General features: G+C 51.6%; 1 protein-coding gene across 2 annotated transcripts in view; it reads left to right on the plus strand.

The window, feature by feature from the left end:
• The first annotated feature begins 2,069 nt into the window (after nt 1-2,069).
• TRAPPC10 (trafficking protein particle complex subunit 10) overlaps nt 2,070-19,101 on the plus strand; it is an 87,218-nt gene continuing 70,186 nt past the window's right edge. Inside the window, exon 1 of one of the 2 annotated variants that reach the window (XM_055313417.1) lies at nt 2,070-2,287. In XM_055313417.1, coding sequence (XP_055169392.1) covers nt 2,221-2,287 — 67 coding nt within the window. In that variant the 5' untranslated portion in view covers nt 2,070-2,220. Of the gene's footprint in view, nt 2,288-3,369; nt 3,667-19,101 lie in introns of those variants that run through there. The other variant, XM_055313418.1, reaches the window with a different exon arrangement.

A 19,101-nucleotide genomic window follows, 5' to 3' on the forward strand; every position in this document is an offset into this window, starting at 1 on the left:
CTCTGTCCAGGTGCTGATGGCGACCCCGGGGGTGGGTACATCCGTCTGTCCAGGTGCTGATGGTGACCCGGGGGTGGGTACATCCCTCTGTCCAGGTGCTGACAGTGACCCCGGGGGGGTGGGTACATCCCTCTGTCCAGGTGCTGACGGTGACCCGGGGGTGGGTACATCCCTCTGTCCAGGTGCTGACAGTGACCCCGGGGGGGGGGGCGGTACATCCCTCTGTCCAGGTGCTGACGGTGACCCAGGGGTGGGTACATCTCTCTGTCCAGGTGCTGACAGTGACCCCGGGGCGGGGGGGTACATCCCTCTGTCCAGGTGCTGATGGCGACCCCGGGGGTGGGTACATCCCTCTGTCCAGGTGCTGACAGTGACCCCGGGGGTGGGTACATCCCTCTGTCCAGGTGCTGATGGTGACCCGGGGGTGGGTACATCTCTCTGTCCAGGTGCTGATGGTGACCCCGGGGGTGGGTACATCCCTCTGTCCAGGTGCTGACGGTGACCCGGGGGTGGGTACATCCCTCTGTCCAGGTGCTGATGGTGACCCGGGGGTGGGTACATCTCTCTGTCCAGGTGCTGACAGTGACCCCGGGGCGGGGGGGTACATCCCTCTGTCCAGGTGCTGATGGCGACCCCGGGGGTGGGTACATCCCTCTGTCCAGGTGCTGACGGTGACCCGGGGGTGGGTACATCCCTCTGTCCAGGGGCTGATGGTGACCCGGGGGTGGGTACATCCCTCTGTCCAGGTGCTGATGGTGACCCCGGGGGTGGGTACATCCCTCTGTCCAGGTGCTGACGGTGACCCGGGGGTGGGTACATCCCTCTGTCCAGGGGCTGATGGTGACCCGGGGGTGGGTACATCTCTCTGTCCAGGTGCTGATGGTGACCCCGGGGGTGGGTACATCCCTCTGTCCAGGGGCTGATGGTGACCCGGGGGTGGGTACATCCCTCTGTCCAGGTGCTGACAGTGACCCCGGGGGGGGGGCGGTACATCCCTCTGTCCAGGTGCTGACGGTGACCCGGGGGTGGGTACATCCCTCTGTCCAGGTGCTGATGGTGACCCCGGGGGTGGGTACATCCCTCTGTCCAGGTGCTGACGGTGACCCGGGGGTGGGTACATCCCTCTGTCCAGGTGCTGACAGTGACCCCGGGGGGGGGGGGTACATCCCTCTGTCCAGGTGCTGACGGTGACCCGGGGGTGGGTACATCCCTCTGTCCAGGTGCTGATGGTGACCCCGGGGGTGGGTACATCCCTCTGTCCAGGGGCTGATGGTGACCCGGGGGTGGGTACATCCCTCTGTCCAGGTGCTGACAGTGACCCCGGGGGGGGGGGCGGTACATCCCTCTGTCCAGGTGCTGACGGTGACCCGGGGGTGGGTACATCCCTCTGTCCAGGTGCTGATGGTGACCCCGGGGGTGGGTACATCCCTCTGTCCAGGTGCTGACGGTGACCCGGGGGTGGGTACATCCCTCTGTCCAGGTGCTGACAGTGACCCCGGGGGGGGGGGGGTACATCCCTCTGTCCAGGTGCTGACGGTGACCCGGGGGTGGGTACATCCCTCTGTCCAGGTGCTGATGGTGACCCCGGGGGGGGGGGTGTACATCCCTCTGTCCAGGTGCTGACGGTGACCCGGGGGTGGGTACATCCCTCTGTCCAGGTGCTGACAGTGACCCCAGGGGGCACCCTATCTCCCCGCGCTGTCGGTGACCCCGGGGCCCTGCCGTGTCCGTGGGCTGCCAGTGACCGGCGGTGGCTGCCGCCCGGCAGGCCGGGCCCCGCGCCGGGGGGAGCTGCACGGTGGGCACGCCGGGGGCGGAGGAGGGTCCCCTCGACCGTCGGGCCCGCGGAGGGGCGGCCGCAGTCCGGGGCGGGGGCGGGGGGCGCGGGGGTCCCGGCTCCGAGGCGCACGTGGGGCCCCGCCCCCTTCCCTCGGGGCCACGCCCCCTCCCCGCCCCGCCTTTCTGTCGGAGGACAGCGCGCGAGCGCCGCCGGGAGGCCGCCCCTTTAAGCCGCGCGCCCCGGAAGCGGTAGCGCGGCGGCGCCGGGGCCGGAAGTGGTGCTGCGGGAGGCGGCGGCGGCGGCGGCGGGCGGCTCGGGAGCTGCCTCGCGCGGCCGGGCGGGCCTCCGTGTCGCGGCGCCGCTCAGGCTCGGGCTGGCCCGGCGCGGCCTCGGGGCTGCCCATGGGGCGCGGGGGGCCGGGCCGGTGACGGCGGACGCCCATGGCCGCCCCTGCGGAGCCGCAGCCGCCGGTGATCTACACCATGGAGAACAAGCCCATCGTCACCTGTGAGTGCCGTCGGCGCGGGAGGAACCGGGCCCCCCCGCCCCGCGACCCCCGACCCCTGACCCCCGACCCCCGCGCTCCGGGCCCGGCAGCTCCCCGGATCGGAGGCGTGGCCGGGGCGGCGGCTGCGGCGGGGCCTCCGCGCCCGAGGGTGACCTCCGACCCCGGGACGCCCGCGGGCCGGGGCGGGGGCGGGGCTGGGGGGCGGGGCTGGGGCTTGGGGGCGGGGCTGGGGGCTGGGGGGCGTGTGCGCTCGGATCCCCGCGGTCCCCGCAGCTGCCCCTCTGCCCCCGGGTCGGGCTCGCGGGCGCGCACAGGCCGCGGGGGGGGGGTCCTCCTCCTGTGACCGGAAGACGCCCCCCACTAATTCTCTCTGCAGCCGCAACTTTAGGATTAGACACTGGAGAAGTGCGGAGGGTACAGGCAGCGCCGAGGCGTCGCCGACGTTCCGTTCGGACCACGGGGATTTCAGACCTTGACAGCGTCCCGTCGACTCTCCTCCTGCGTCTTCCGGGCTTTCAGAGGGGCCCTGTTTTCTGCGGAAAATCCTGGCGCCCAGGCCGCCCATGGCCGGCTGCTGTGCGAGTCTGGGGCACCTCGTGTTCTTGTCCCTTTTCCCGTCTAACGGGCGCGCCCCTAGCGTGTCCTCTCTGCTCAGGCCCCGGAGGGACTGGGTGTCGGACCTTGAAGTGTGTGGCTTCATCTCCGGGTGACAGACTTCCTTAGGGAAGTGGGCTGTCTCCTCCCGACTCGGACCCTGGCGTGCTCCAGCCACAGCCGTTCCTCCCCCCCCCCCCGAATATCTGTCGCCGGGGCGTCTTAACTTCGGTCCTCTCTAGAGCTTGCTCCACCTTCAGCCCCAGAGGACAGGTGCACGCGGACCTGGAGGCCCCCGCAGGTGCTCTCCAGGTGCTGGGGCAGAGGCGCCGCGGCCCCGGTGGTCTTCCTGCCGGGTGCCCGCCGTGTAAGGCAGACCCTGGAAACGCCCACACCCCCTGAGCTCGGGGAATCCGCATCATCTAATTGCATGTCGCACCCCTTGGCCTAGACAGGTTTCTGCGGGCGTCCTGTAAGTACAGTTCTGGGGAGGAAGCTCCTGAATCTCATGACGGACTGAGTAGCTGGCTCTCCCAGCAGACAGTGACCAACGTCTGTGTTTAGCGTTTACTTTCATACCCACCTGCGGGACAGTGAGGGGACAGCGTCGTCTCCTGCAGAAGGTAGCCAGAGCCTCTGGATGCAGTGTTGTGTGGGCCAACGACGTCTCTGTCGTAAAGGCCAGAGCCTTCCACTCGCCGGAGTCCCAGGAGAGAAAGCGGCGTCGGTAAACTTTCAGACAAGTTGGCTGGAATGATAAAGAAGGGCTCTCTAAACTGGACAGGTGTGTTAGCGTGGAGAAAAGCTGGCTTCCCTGTTCACACTTGAAATTACACTTGGGTGTTTCCGTGTTTGGGGCTGCGGCTCTGGGAGGCACTTGCCCTGGTTTTTGCCCCGTACTTTCTTTATCTGTCCTGTTCTCTTCGGCCTCTAGCCTGTGGTTTGAAGGGAGGAGCTGGCCTAAGCCCTGTAGACAAAGGCAGTAGGAAAATTGCTTTTGAAGAATCCACCCCGAGGCTCCTTATTCTTGGAAGTTTTGATGTCATGTACATGACCTCTTAGTTTGCAACACGTCTGTGTTCCCAGTGGCTCTGCTCCCGGGACACCTGGCTAGCCTCGGCAGCCCGATCCCCTGTGAAGTCGGGTTTGTTCCTTTTCCGATGAGAGCACAGTTTGTGCTGCTTTGGCTTTTGCTCATGGAATTTAGGACACTCTGAGTTGAAGTGAACTGTGAGTGGAGCTTTCTGAGGAGGATGTAGAGTGTGTTCAAGTAAGTGTAGGAACCAGTCAGATGTGTGTTGCTGGGAGAAGAACGGAAAGTCCCCAGAGACGAGCGGTAACTACAATACACGATTACTTGAAAGCTTGCTGAGTTATTTTAATAATATTCTGAAGCTACCTAAACATTTTTTTATGGCCTTCACTCCATAACTAAGAGTCTCTGAACCTGCTGCCTAGCTGCCTCTTACCAAGAGCCTCAGCAGGGGATCTGCTTAGACCCCAGACTAGTTAGGCCAGTAAGTACCAGAGACCATCTGTGAAATAGCGGTGCTGATGGTGTGATGACATTACCTGCTCGTAGCAATTTGGGTGCCTGTAGCATAATTCATTAATCATGAAAAATGTACAGTTCAACTGAAGCAAACCCAGCAGATTTATTTGATCTAAATTTAAGTATTAGCTTAGATTTTTTTTCTTTTTCCCCAAGCACTGGGTCAGTTCTCTGCTTTAGATTAAGACAGGTTTCTGTTACAAGGGTATGTTGGGGAAGACCCGTTCCTTTTCCAGCTCTCTCCTTTCGCGGACAAAGTTATTGTAATTCCACTGATTTGTGGCATTTCTTTGTGGGCTGTTAGCATCGTGACAAGACTAGAATATACAGTCAACAAAGAATTGTATAGTATTTGAAAAATCACAATGCTCCATGCAAATGATCTCATCTTACCAGTCACTTCTTAGGCTGTGTGGTTTATTTTTCTGGATCTATTTGGGGTTCCACATCTATACATTTTGAAAGGGTGGAAAAGGCAACAAAAATGAGCAAAGCCATGATGCTTTGTGTGTGGAGTTTGACCCTGCCCCCCAGGTTAAAGTTTATAAATGTGCACCTTGTTAATTTTTCACCCACCCTGTAAGTGTGGTGCTTGTGATTTGACCACTGTCGCAGTCTGAGTCCCAGAAAAGTCACTTAAAATATCTTTTTTTTCCAATTGATGCACATAAATGCAGACCTTGGTTCATACTGAATTCTTAAGCTGGTAACGAATCAACAGCTGAGACGCAGGAGAAGCGTTTGTCCTCAGAAACCTCAACTGTTCGAGGACTGAAACGCTACCGCATGCCCTTGCCTGGCTCCGTGTGTCCTTCGTGCCCGCGCGTGCTTAAACACAGGTGGATCCTTTATGTGGGACCAGCTCGTCCTCATCTGTGAAATAGGGATGGCCACGGTACCAATCTCATAGGGTTGATGCGGAGTTGAAAGAATGAACGTGTGTAAAGCACGCAGAAGAGGCATCAGCGTGCCAGACCTTTAGCTGCTAAGGAGTAAGTCCTGAACTTCATTTGTTCACAGTGCCTTTGTGTCTCGGTAACTTTGTCATGGCATCTCTGGGTTAACGAGGATACTGAATAACTCCATTTATTAAATCGTTAGGTCCAACTAATTTTATTAAATAAGTATTATGCCCTAGCAGTCGTTATTGGGGAAAGTCATACACATAAATTAGAAGAAACATTTTTATTTCATTCTTAGATAACCATGGTGACATACTAATGGGATGGTTGCACCTGTTGGGCACTGCACAACTTCTCTAGCTTGGGAGACCAATGGACGTTGCCGCCCTCTGTGGTTTTTTGTTTTTTGTTTGTGGCACCACATAGTGATGCCACGGAGAGGAATGTACCAGGATCTAATACTGAAACTGAATACCTCAAGTGGGGGTCCGGTCCATCTCTGGCGTTGCATTTTCCTCTTAAATTCAGAATGCCCTGTGGGGCCTCTGTGGGTTTGCTGTGGTACAAGGAGGCACCCAGGTACATGGTCTGGAAACACCTGTGACTAGCATGTTAACCCAACTCTAGGGTGGGTTTGAACTGGTGACGTCGAAGTAAAAAGTTCTTCTCTGTTTGAACTTTTGCTTACAGGCCTGATTTACAAGATGTGTTTCAGAAGTGGTTCTATTAAAATTTGGTTTATGCAAATGAAATTCAAGGGCCTGATATTTGTTCTTAAGTTCTGAAGAATGTCCGAGATAGTCGAGCGTGGCGGACATTGCAGGAGCTGGTCTCTGCCTGGAAAGGAGTGGACGGCAGCGTGGTGGGGCCCCCACACTGACACGGGAAGGGCCGAGGGGCTCGTCTTCGATGGAAGTGCGAGTGACGGGCTAAAGAATTTGTCGTCTAAGAGAAACTTTCCCCAGGTGTCAGAGCGTCTCTTCATGGGGATCACGTGGCGTCGCCTGCGTGCGGTCTCGGGGTACGCTGGTCCCCCACTGTCTCCACACAGCTGCCTGGGCCTCGGCTGTGGATCCAGGTGTGGAGGGCAGCATGGCTCTGCCTCGGGCAGCCTCCTCGCCCTGCTGGCCTTGGAGCCGGCTGCGGCTCTCCTGCCTCCCTTCAAGTCTGGGCTCTGTGACTGCTCTGAACCTGATTTCATGTGTATTCACAGTGGTTTGGTCTTAGCAGATATTTTTTTTTTCTTAAGATTTTATTTATTTATTCACAAGAGAGAGAGAGGCAGAGAGAGGCAGAGACACAGGCAGGGGGAGAAGCAGGCTCCATGCAGGGAGCCCCACGCGGGACTCGATCCCAGGACCCCGGGGTCATGCCCTGGGCCTAAGGGAGATGCTCAACCCCTGAGCTACCCGGGTGCCCGTCCGAGGGGTCCTGAGAGGCATGCAGTCCTCTGCTCGGACCCTTCTTGGGCTAGCCACCTTCTCAGCAGCATAACACTCACAGACCTTTCTGGGGACGAGGAGCCCCTCCATGACTTACAAGCCCTGGCCCACCCAAGCCTGGCTTCTGGCTGTACCTTCACCCCCCGCAGCCTTCCCCTTCCTACGAGCCGGCACTGCTCTCTGGCCCCCCTCAACTGCCTCCCCCTCCCTCTGGTAGCTGCTCACATACTACCTCCCACACCCCGCTCCCTGTTTGGCACACTGTTGACTATTCAGTCTTCTTGGCTCAGCACCCCCCTGACATAAACATTTGTTTTTTCTTGGCTTATTGTCTCTCTCCACCCCTGACCCAGGCTGCCTGCCAGCTACAGTGAGAGCGTCCGAATTTCTGTTGGTGACTCCTGTGCTTCTGGCAGCTGCAGCGGTGCTGGGCACACAGAGGTGCTCAGTAAATACTTGTCGAATAAACGAAATAGATAAGTGAGTGAGCGTCTCTAAGGGAAACACCGTGCTATCTTTAACGCCTCCATAAGTTAGAGGCTTTGGACAGCGTAGAGGTATTTTCTCCCAACACGTGTCTCATCGAGATAAGACAGCTTTGTGGGAAATGCTTGGATGGTTTGAACCCTGATCACTCAGACTTGGTTTTAGTTAAACTGCTCTGTGCTTAGTCTTTTTGATATTGCAACATTCCCTGGAGTTTTTGAATCCAGGGAATATATGTTAACTTGGTAAAAGAAATAAAGCTAACTGGTATGCGAGGGACCATATTCTTTGAACTGGTTCCTCTGAATTGAGTTCAGATACGGTTTCTTTACTACAAGTCAGTGGAAACTGGAGACCAAACCGGAGCATTCTTGGGTTGAGTATTTGGCTTCTGAGGTGGAATGTGTAGGATTGGAGGACTGTCAACCTGGCATGTAGATGAAGCCTTGAAAGAAGATATATCTGTAACTTTCAAAACCACCTTTAAGCCTCAAGAACACATAAACAAAGGAGGAATAGGTGTTTTAAACAAAGAACGGAATCCAGAAATGGACTTGCTGGGTCAGAAGGTGAGAGCAGTTCAGATATTGGAGGCAGCTTCCGAATCGCCCCGTGTAGAGGTGCACTCCGAGTGACACGGCTCCGCAACACACGCAGAGGTTTTCCTTCATCGCTTCATTGAGCTTTCATCCGTGTACAGTGAGGGTCATCCATCGTACGTGCACAACTCTGGACCCCGTTCGTCCCCAGAGCTGTGCAGCCGGCACCACCATCCACTTCCATCACCCGTCGGGTCCCTCATGCTCTTGAGCAGCTAATCCCTGCTCCCACCCCTGGGCGTGGGCAACCTCTCTCTCAACGTTGGTGTTTTCTAGACCTTTCGTAGAAATGAGATCGTGCGGCTTTTTTCACTCAGCGGTGTTTGGAGGCTCAGCATCCTCCTTTGTGGAGTTGTGCCGTCATCCGTCGTGCGTTCCTTCTTTCACCTCTGGGTAGTAGTCCTCCGTACGGATGGCCCACATCTTGTCTGTGTTCACCAGCCGATGGACTTTTGGGTTGTTTCCAATTTTTGGGTGTCGGGAGTAACGCTGCTGGGAACATTCGCACACCTGTGCATGGGCACGAGTTCCTGTCCTTCGTGTGAAGATTCTCAGGGGCAGAATTGCTGTGTTGCATGATCAGCTTATGTCTGACTTTTTAAGAAACTGCTGGATTGTCTTCCCAAGTGTCTGCACTTAACATCCCCACCAAAAGTGTTTGAGGGTTTCGGTGGCTCCATATTCTTGTGGACACACACCTGTCTGTCTTCTTTATCATAGCTGTCCCAGTGGACGCGAAGTGGTATCTGACTTTGGTTTTAGTTTGCATTTCCCTCATGGCTAGCAAAGTTGAGCTTTTTATTTTTATTTTTTTATTTTTTATTATTATTTTTTAAATTTTTTTAATTTTTATTTTATTTTATTTTATTTTATTTTAAAGTTGAGCATTTTTGCCCATCCTAATCAGCCATTTGTCTACTTTCTTCAGGGAAATATTTATTCAAATATTTTTTCATTTTTAAATTAGATCATCAGTTATAAGAGTTTATGATTTTTGCTGATACGTGTCCTCTATCAGATCCATGGTTTGCAAATACTTTCTCCTAGTCTTTGGCTGTCTTTTTAATTTTCTTAGTGCTATCTTTTGAAGTACATTTTAAATTTTGATGAAGTCTAGTTACCAGGTTTTTTTTGGTGTGGGTTGTGCTTTTTTTTTTTTAATATTTTATTTATTTATTCATGAGAGATACACAGAGAGAGAGAGGCAGAGACACAGGCAGAGGGAGGAGCAGGCTCCATTCAGGAAGCCCGACGTGGGACCCGATCCAGGGACTCCAGGATCACGCCCTGGGCCGAAGGCAGGCACTAAACCGCTGAGCTACCCAGGGACCCCTGGGTTGTGCTTTTGATATTGTATCTAGAATCTTTGTCGAGCCCAAGGTCAAAGTTGTTTGGGGGTGCATCTACCTGATAATTAGTGAAGTCCTTTTTATATGTTTATTGGTGATTGGACCTCTTCTAAATTACGTGTTCAGCCGTGTTTCTTTGACATTTAAGAGGTATAGTAAAAAACATGTCTAAAACATAAATTGGAATAGCATTAGGAAAAATGCGTTCTATTTTTGTATTTAATACCATATGCATTCGTTTCTTAGGGCTGCTGTAACAAATTATCAGAAACTTAGTGGCTCAAAACAAGGGGAGTCTATTCTCCCACAGTTCTGGAGACCAGAAGTTGAAAATCAAGGTGTTGGTAGGCTGTGTGCTCCCTCCTGTGGCTCCGAGGGAGGATCCTCTGTCTCTTCCAGCTCCCAGTGGCCCTTGACGCTTTTGCTCAGGTCTCTGCCCTGTCTTTGTGCGGCTCCTCTATCTCTGCATTTGCTCTACTGTCCCGTATGAGGACACTGTTGTTGGATTTATGGCCCACTCAGATGATCTGGGGTGATCTCATTTGAGAGCCTGAACTTCATTACACGTACAAAGATCCTTTTTCCAAATCCGGTTCCATGCACAGGTTCTGGGGGTCGGGCGTGGACATGTTGTTCGGGGGCCGGGTCCTTTCCTACACCACAGCATCTGTGTCGGCCTCCTGGTGCGTATCAGCCAGCATCCATTGTGCTTCTCTGGTTTTTATATCGCTGCTTCTGTCTTTAGAGGTTTGTCCTCATTGAACTCTTGACCAGGGGGATGATTTCTTGGCATCTGGGATTTGGGGCTCTAGATGTTGACACAAGGTGGGATGATCTCTTAGAAATAGTGAACATTTTTTGTAATCTCTCTTTTATTATTTTCCTCTAGGGAAATAAATGTCTTTACTTGGCTTCTTGCCACTCATGTTCCATAATGTTTTGTTCCTTCATATTATTTTAGGCCCTTGTTTGCAAAATTAAAAAAAAAGTGAGTAGAGAAATTATGAAGAAACTGACAACAGATTTAGACCTTGGTTTCACTGGGAACTGTTGTATGTTTGGAAATTTTTCTTGTTTTTAACAGATCTGTTTAGCATTTGGAACTAGCTGCATACATTCCAGAGCTACAATTTTAGGTAGAGCCATGGAGCTAACAATAACCTATATGGGTAGTAATTTTTACTACCTCCCTAGCTCACCATTTATGGGTACTTTTAGATCAGCTGGATCAGTTAGTAAGTTTCTATGCGTGCAGGTGAACACCAGGATGGGCCGTCCGAGGGCACATTTTGAAGATGAAGACCTGAGGGCCAGCTGCGCTGGGCCTGACCAGGACCTCTCAGTGTGTGATAGCGCAGTGAGGATCAGCATCGAGGTGCCTGGCTCCGCCTCTACTACCACTTTACCAAGCAGTTGGGGAGGCAGACACCATCTGCCCAGATGGAAGGAAGGGGGGCTTTTCCCTAAAATTACCCCTCAGAGAAAGCCTTTGCCACAAAGTTAAGTAAAATAAAAACCGCGCTTCCTTTGGTTCGGCAATCGAAGGGCTGGTAAGTCAGCCACACTAGAAATCACCAGTATGATCTTACCCGTTCTAAAATTGCATTCCTATCGTGAGAACATGTTCTGACAGCCAGCACTGTTGTTCCCTCTGCGCGGGGTGTCCGTGTCCGGGGACCCTGGGTTGTCTGGCGTAGGATATGAAGGAGTCTGGCGAGGCTGCCCAGTTGGGGTCAGCAGGGGTGCGCTCGGCGCCTGGCCTGGCCGGGCACTGTTGCAGGGGCTGGGGTTACATCCAGCAGCAAAGACCCCAGCCCTCGGAGCGCTTCCACCAGGGGGAGGAGGGACAGGATACGCATAAATAGCGAATTATGTAATCAGTGATAAGTGCCGCGGAGGAAAGAGAAGGATAAGGGAAGTGGGAGAATTGTAGCATTTCACACTTTTTATTATGGAAACTTACAAACGTGTGCAAAAGTGGAGTAGTCCAACAAAACCCCACAAACCTGTCTACCCAGCTTCAGCAGTTGGGAGAATTGCCCAGTCTTGCTTCCCTGAGCCTCGTTCCCTGTAACCCTGTGTTATTCTGAAGCAGCCCCCGGGCATCGGGCATCGTGTCCTTGCCCCGCAGGTGTGTGTTACGGACGGAAGGTGTCTCCCCTCCCCCAGCTCGCGTGCTGGAGCTCTGGCTCCCAGGGTGACGGCATTTGGAGATGGGGTCCCCGGGTGGCCAGTAGGGCCCTGGGCGGAGAGCAGCCTGGAGGGGAACGGAGGGTGGGCCCTGAGGGTGGAGCCAGTGGCCTTATGAGAGGGGCCGAGGGTGCTGCCCCCACCCCCTCGTGCACACCAGGGAAGGGCCCCAAGCAGAAGGAGACCAGGCCCCCGCACGAGTGGCCAGCACCTTGGCCTGGGACTTCCCGGCTCCGGAGCTGGGGGAAGACAAGTGGAGCCAGTGGGGCGCCGGGAGCCAGCCTGTCGTATTGTGTCACGGCAGCCAGGCCGAGGTGGCGGGAGGTGGCGGGTGTCGCTCAGGACAGCGCATCTCTAAGAGAGCAGGGCTTTTAAAACCAGAACTGTAAAGCCTTTATCATACCTAAAATACTGTCCCCGATATCAAATATTCAGCGTTCACATTTTCAGTGTGTCTCTTTCTTTTAGAGCCTTTGAATTAACTAATATCCAGATGAGGTTTTGAGTCTCTTCCAATCTCGGGTCCCCCTCGGCCTCCCTCTGGCTCCTGGCCGGTTCCCGAGGAGCCCAGGTTCTCCGTCCGTGGCCGAGTCACGCTCACTCCCCCACTTGGCCGGCTGTGTCCCGCGTGACCGCCAACCTCTGTCCTTGGGGTTCTGTGTCTCCCGGAAGGTGGTCCCTGGAGCCGGAGGCTGGGTCAGGTTCAGGCTGCGTGTTTTTGGCAAGACTCTCCAAGCTGGTGGTGCGCAGGCCCCGCAAGGGTGTCGGGGGGAGCGGCCCTCGCCCTGTCGCTCAGCCCTGTGGGTGCGGGATGGTCGGACTCTAGTGTTCCCACTTCTTCTTCATTTGTTAGCAGGAATGTGTCTGTGCCAAGTGTGCGTGTGTGTCCCTCGCTTACCCAGTAGGGTAGTTGTGTGGGAAAGGCAGACTACATGCCTGGGGCGCGGGGTGGCTCCGTCGGGAGGCACCTGCCTTCGGCTCAGGTCGTGACCCCCGTCCTGGAATCGAGCCCCGCGTTGGGCTCCCTGCTCAGCTGCTCGCTCTGCCCTCCCCTCGCTCCCCGCTCCCCGCTCCCCGCTCGCCCTCTCTTTCTGACAAATAAAATCTTAAAAAAAAGTCAGCGCCTCACTCCCTTCCTCTGTAGCTGTTCTCAGGGTGAGTTGGTTCCCTCGGGGGCCCTCGTGCTGATCAGTTACTTTGTTTTAAAGTATCTAGAATCAAAGGCTTCAACCTGCCTGCTCTGTCGCAGCCCGTGGCGGTGGCCCTGCTGTCCTTACTGCCCTGCAGGCTGCTTCATCTTTGCCGATTAGTGGGCCCCCCCGAGTTGGAGGAACCCTGAGAGTTTCTGTGCTCTCTGTTAAGTGCTCCACACGCCTTTCCTGCCCTGGCCCCAGAGTCTGCGGTTTCTCCAAGAAGCCCTGCTGCTTTTCAGTGGGAAAAGGTTTGTCAGGACCCTGGTCTGTGTGCTTGGACTCCTGGTTGCTGTTGGGTCTTCTTTTTAGGGGACAGAGCTAGGAATTTAAAGATAAAATTTAAAGAACCCTAAGTTCACACTGGTCTTTGTGATTCGGTTTCAGGACTTAGGTTTGTTTGTTTGTTTGTTTGTTTGTTTTTAAAGATTTAATTTATGAGAGAGAGAGAGAGAGAGAGAGAGAGAGAGACAGAGACACAGGAGGAGGGAGAAGCAGGCTCCATGCCAGGAGCCCGACCCCAGGATCACGCCCTGGGCCAAAGGCAGGCGCTAAAACCGCTGAGCCACCCAGGGATCCCTGGACCTAGCTAGGGGTTTTAATGAGCTGCTGGGTCTTCTGTATTTTCTTTCTTCTCATTCTGTGGATACTTGGGGATGACAGAGACAGAGGTAGGGCCTTCTCCAACTAGAGCTGCATCAGAATCCCCTAGTGGGCTTGTTAGAGCCCGATGCTGGGCTCCACCCCAGTTTCTGATTCGGTGAGGCAGGATGGGCCTGGGAATGAGCATTTATCAAACACCTAGCCGATGCCACAGGTCCTGGGAGCCCCTTATCCCACCTTTACAGTCTCTGACACTGCTTCAAGTGACTCAGGAGCACAGATTTAAAATGTTTTTACTGGTTCTCTGTGGCATTTGGACATATTGCACCAGGAGCACATGGTCTGACCACCAGTCTCACCAGAGTTCTTTCTCTGTCGTTGTACTGCCAGCCATGCGTGCATTTAACTCACTTTGTTTTATTTTTTTCTGATATTTTTCAGGAAAACTTTTTAAGCATTTAACTTCGTTTTGTAATTATATGAAATGCTTGCTTTTGAAACCATATCTTCCAAGCAAGGTATAATTATAAGCAATGTAGTGTTATTTCTGTCCTTTCCACCCTGACCCTTCCCTTATCTAAGTATTCTCCTATCATAAAAAAAAAAAAAAATTCATACGCATTTGTGCTTCCCTTCTCAGATAGGAAATTGCAGACCAAGACACATTTTTGCCCCTGGCTTTTTCTCTCCACGTTTCCTGGAGATCTTTCCTGTTGCTTTTGACAGTCCCGTAGTACTCCGTCATGTGACTTGTGGATGTTCTGTGGTTATTCTACTTGGGTGCTATCTATGGAAATTGCTTTTGCTCTTTCAGGTAGTCCTGAATCAAGTAGCCTTGTGTGTGTGTCTGTTGGGATGGATTCCTTCAGGGATTGCTGGGGTTTGGATTGAGGTGATGCAACAGTTAGGGTCAGGGGTGAAGCTGGAAGCTGGATGGAGGAGGCATAACTTGAACCGCCAGCAGTGAAATGGCAGGACATACTGACGTGTGAACTACGGTTGGCATTTTGGCGGGACAACCAAAGATAAAGGTGATCCCCATCATCCCCATCATGTTGACTGTAGGAATGACTTTTCTTTAGAGTTGGCCTCTGCAGTAAAGAGCTGTGGGAGGGCCCACTGGTTTCTTCTCGTATATGCACCTCGCAATGAAGGGAGGGCAGTGTGTTTACACAGAAATGGGGGTCCATTCCCCAGTCATTTTAGGGCACAGAATAAACCTCGGCTTCTACCCCCCGAATCTGGATGACATCTGGATCTTGTTTGTTTTTTTCTTTTGAGCCTCACTCCCCACCTCCAACCCCCAAATGTGAAAGCCTTTTATGTGCAGGTAAGTACTCTGAGAGGACCACTGGGGAGGGTTTCCATATTCCGTGAAGATGCATTTGGTATTAGTTTTCCCCACAAAAGAGTGACTAATTTGAAGAATCCATTAATTTTCCTTGCTGTGCTGATGTTATACAAGAAAGTATAGCAAACACGTTTTATACGTGATTGTGGGTAATTACAGACATGGCCTCCCAGTTTGTGACCTTGGATGTTTCTATCATCCATTTGAAAGTCTGTTTTACCAGAAGCCGTTGAACAGTTAATTCATGTGTGCATTATTGGTCTTGGGCAAGTGTATACACAATTGTTAGGGGTAATGCCTGTATTCTCTTTCACCCTTGTAAGTACCACCCAGTACAGGAATGTACTGCTGCTTCCTGGAGAGCTGGAGCTTTCTTCCCTTAACAGCATACTTTAAGAACGGCTCTTTCTGAAAATTTTTCTGTAAAGCAAAGGCTAGGAAAAGTATACATTTCCTTTGACTTATTTGTTCCAAGGTGGACTCCTAGAATCCCTTCCTTGGAAGGCCTTGGAACTGGTCATCTGGTCCCAGTCCAGCCACTCCATGGCGGAGGAGGTCCTCAGAGGGGAAGACACAGCAGTGCTCCAAATGCAGGTCTCTCAGCACAGCACTTGATTATATTGGGCTGCAGTCTGCGTCGTCTTTGCCACCCCTCAGTGCCAGGGAGCCTGTGGAGGTAAATCTAATGCCTTTGAGACGTCGCCCATGAGATGGTTGAATACACCCATTTTGTTAGCAGACTAAAATAATCTGGATGTCTTCAACAGCTTAAGATAAAGTGAGAGATGCGTTTTACTGGAGAAGTTACTAGTTCCCTTTACTAAGATTATACTAAAGAATTTGAAGAAGAATTATACTGTATGAGAGTATCAATCTTGATTTAAAATCTTTTACCCAACATAAATTTCCAAATAAAAATATCGATCTTAAAAATGATATATTATGAGGAGAGTTACCCATCAGCTGCACATCGGCTGAACCTTTTGTTTTTTTCTGCCACTTTCTCACGGTTACCATGTCCTGATACTTTTCTCCGTTAGTGTTGAGATTTCATAGCTTTGCATGTTTAAGGGCTAGTGACTGGTAAGCAAATGACAGAAGTGCTCACTATTGATGGAAGGTCTTCTGGAACCTGTACCTTCAGCCAGACAGCATTGACAGAGCCTCCGTGCAGTTTAATTATCAAATAATAAAATTAAGAAATAGAGAAGCAACTCAGGGCAGCAGAGAAGACTTTTTTTTTAAAGATTTATTTATTTATTTATTTATTTATTTACTTACTTACTTACTTACTTACTTATTTATGAGGGATACAGAGAGAGGCAGAGACCCAGGCAGAGGGAGAAGCAGGCTTCCTGTGGAGAGCCCGATGTGGGACTCGATCCCGGGACCCCAGGATCATGACCTGAGCCAAAGGCAGACATTCAACCACTGAGGCCCCCCAGGTGCCCCAGCAGAGAAGAATATTGAGTCCAGAGCCAGGCTGCCTGGAGGTGAATAGGTCCCAGGTTTGAAGCTCATTAGCTGCTTGTCCTTGAGCAGGTTTCCACGCTTGACCTCTGGCTCAGTTTCCAATCTGTGGAATAGCCCTCTCTCCTTAGGCTGGCTTGTGAGTGAGTGTGTGCCAGACCCTGCAAGTGTTCCAGGCCCCTCGTGCTGTGTATTGGTGGTAAGCAGATGGCTCCTCTGACTTCTTTTAGCTAGCTCTCACCTGGTGCTAAGCCTCCTGTAGCATCAGAAGAAAGGCAGTATGTAGAATTTTTTTTTTTTTCAAATTAAACGCTTTAATTTTTCTTGTGGGTGCTATAGCAAATTACACAGACTTAATGCCTCAAAATAACACAAATGTATTATTTTGGAGTTGTGGAGGTCAGAAGTCTGAAATGGGTCTCGTTGGGCTCAAATCAAGAGGTTGCCAGGGCTGATTCCTTCTGGAGAGAATGCATTCCCTTGTCCTTTACCGGCTCCTAGAGGCTGCCCACGTTCCTGGGCCCACGGCCTTTCCTCCATCTTCAGAGCCAGCAATGACCAGCTTAGTCCTCAGGATACCAACTCTGGTTCTGGCTCTGCCTCTGTCATCCCCTCTGAGTGCATTGGCCTCCTGGATGATCCAGGATAATCTCTTTATTTAAGTTCACCTGATTAGCAACTTTATCTACCACCTAATTTCTCCCTTGTCTTGTAACATATTCACAGGCTCTGGAGAGCAGGGCTATGACAGAGATTTCCAAATGCCCTTAACATATGTCTGGGGGAAAAAAAAAACAAAAAACACAGGGAGTAAGGATTGTACAAGCATGAAAACCCTGTGTCCTTCCTGACTGAGAGTAACTTCAATATAGCTTGTGTCTCCCCCGAGGCATAATTTATAGCTGCCAAGCACTCAAACCACATTTGGTAATTCATGCTACTCTTTCTGTAGACTCAGTGCCAAATTCAATCTTAATGTCATATTTGAGTCCTAAAATCTTCTAAAAATTGTTGTATAAACATTATAGGACCATTAGCAACAACCAGTGCATAGCTTTTGAATGTAGGTACAAACCTTTTTCTTTTAGGTTAGAGAGACTATGTACCTTTTAGTTTAATTTAGACACCCTATATATATATATATATATATTTTAAAGATTTATTTATTTATTTATTTGAGACACAGAAAGAGAGGGAGGCAGAGACAGGTAGAGGGAGAAGCAGGCTCCATACAGGGAGCCCGATGTGGACTTGATCCCAGATCCTGGGATTATGCCCTGAGCCGGAGGCAGATGCTCAACCACTGAGCCACCCAGGCGTCCCTAGACACCCTATTATATTCCTGAGATGCAGAAAGTGAGCACCCCTGTAATCTCGTTCTCAAATCGAAACCCTCCCGATGGTTTGGTTTAGACCAAGACTTCTGATAGGGTGCAGTGCCGGTTGTCTTGTCTGGGACATTTTGCTGCAAAACAGGACATCCCAAAGTCCTGTGCTCCGTCAGCTTAGTGTTGTTTCTGTTCCAGTTGCCATCTAGTGTTAAGAATTAAAAATCTGAATTTCAAAAATGTCTAAATAACTTGTGACTTTGTAGTTTTCGTGGGCCCCCAAATAAAGGTTTTGGGCATCAAGTGATTGAAAGTGAAAGTGTCCACTGCTCTTCAGGGAGCAGGCCAGTGAGCTACATGGTGTAGGACTGGTTTGGGGCGGGGGTCTGGCCTGCTATTAGGCTTTAGTTAGATTCTAATCTCAGTGACAGCATCTTGGGTCAGGAGACTGTCTGGCCTCCAGATTTCTATTTCTGTCATGATCGACTCCTTTGAAGGTTAGCGTTGTTTCAAAAATAGCCATGTTCTTACTGTCTTACTGTTGGTGATCTCAAGTGTAAGTGATGTATTTATATCTGTAGTTACTTTTATCTTATAAACTGGATACATATTAGTGTCTTTTTAATGTTGATACAGGTTACTAATTACTTTTTCCATAATTGAGTTCCCAGTTCCTTCTCTTTTAAAGGTATAAGACATGTTGAATTGGTTGAAATAAGACCCATTTATGCCTAAATCACTGAAATCTTATTTTTTGTCTTCTTTTTCCCTCCATATTTAATTAGCTCTTACCTGCTTTTAGCATTAAAAAGTTTTAAGTTACATGATTAATACATGCAAATATATGCTGGTAAAAATGTGAGAATGCAGGAGGTAACAAAGGTCTGGCCAGTCGGCTGACTGCATTTGACAAAATCTAGTTACTGCTGACAGAAATAAGGAGAAAACAGGTTCATACCATCAGAAATCTGGGCTCTGCCTGCCTTCACTGGGGGCCGTCTGAGCGGGGCTTTTCTCAGCCTGGGGCAGGTGCCCAGCAGGTCTGGGCAACACCCTGGGTGCCTGCGTCCCTCTCTTCCCAGCAGGATGACTGTCCCGATGTTTGCCTTCACATCTGAGTGGCTCCTGTGTCTGCCCCTCACAGCCCTTCCTGCCAGGGCCCTGCCCTGCCCTGATACTGGCCAGGGGTGGAGGCCGACCAGCCGCCCTGGTCTGCACACCCCGGGGGCTGCCCGCGGGTGGCGCGGGCACGGTGTGCTCCCCCAGCCCTCTTGTCTCCACGTGTCCCCTACAGTGATGGGAATGGGCCCGGCCTGAGCAGGGAAAGAGAGGTTTATGCATTAACCCATTAAGGATTATGCTTTGAATTACCCTTATTAAGGACTGAGGAGGCTCCCCTTTCTCACATGAAAAGGGATCTTAGTTATTACAATAAATACTTTGACTTCAGTCCTTTAATAGGCCTCTTGAGGTGGAAAAATAAACACAGTTCTCTAAACAGGGTTCTCTGAAGCTGGGCGCATCAGTCTTCCACCTCGTTTTTGCTGTTAGTAGCTACTTTCTGATGAACATCAGCCCAGAAGTTGTTCCATCTTCTATCTTCTGGTTCAGACCTCAAAGCTCTAAGGACTTTTCTACTTCATGGTTGGGCTATTTTGGGATTCTACTAAGTACATATTGTTAATTTGGTCACCCATCGCATAAGCTGAGATGTAATTGGGATTCTATGCCTACACACAGTCTCCTATCTTCCTCCC

The sequence above is a fragment of the Nyctereutes procyonoides genome, unplaced genomic scaffold (genome assembly GCF_905146905.1).
Source record: "Nyctereutes procyonoides isolate TBG_1078 unplaced genomic scaffold, NYPRO_anot_genome, whole genome shotgun sequence".
Lineage (NCBI taxonomy): Eukaryota > Metazoa > Chordata > Mammalia > Carnivora > Canidae > Nyctereutes > Nyctereutes procyonoides.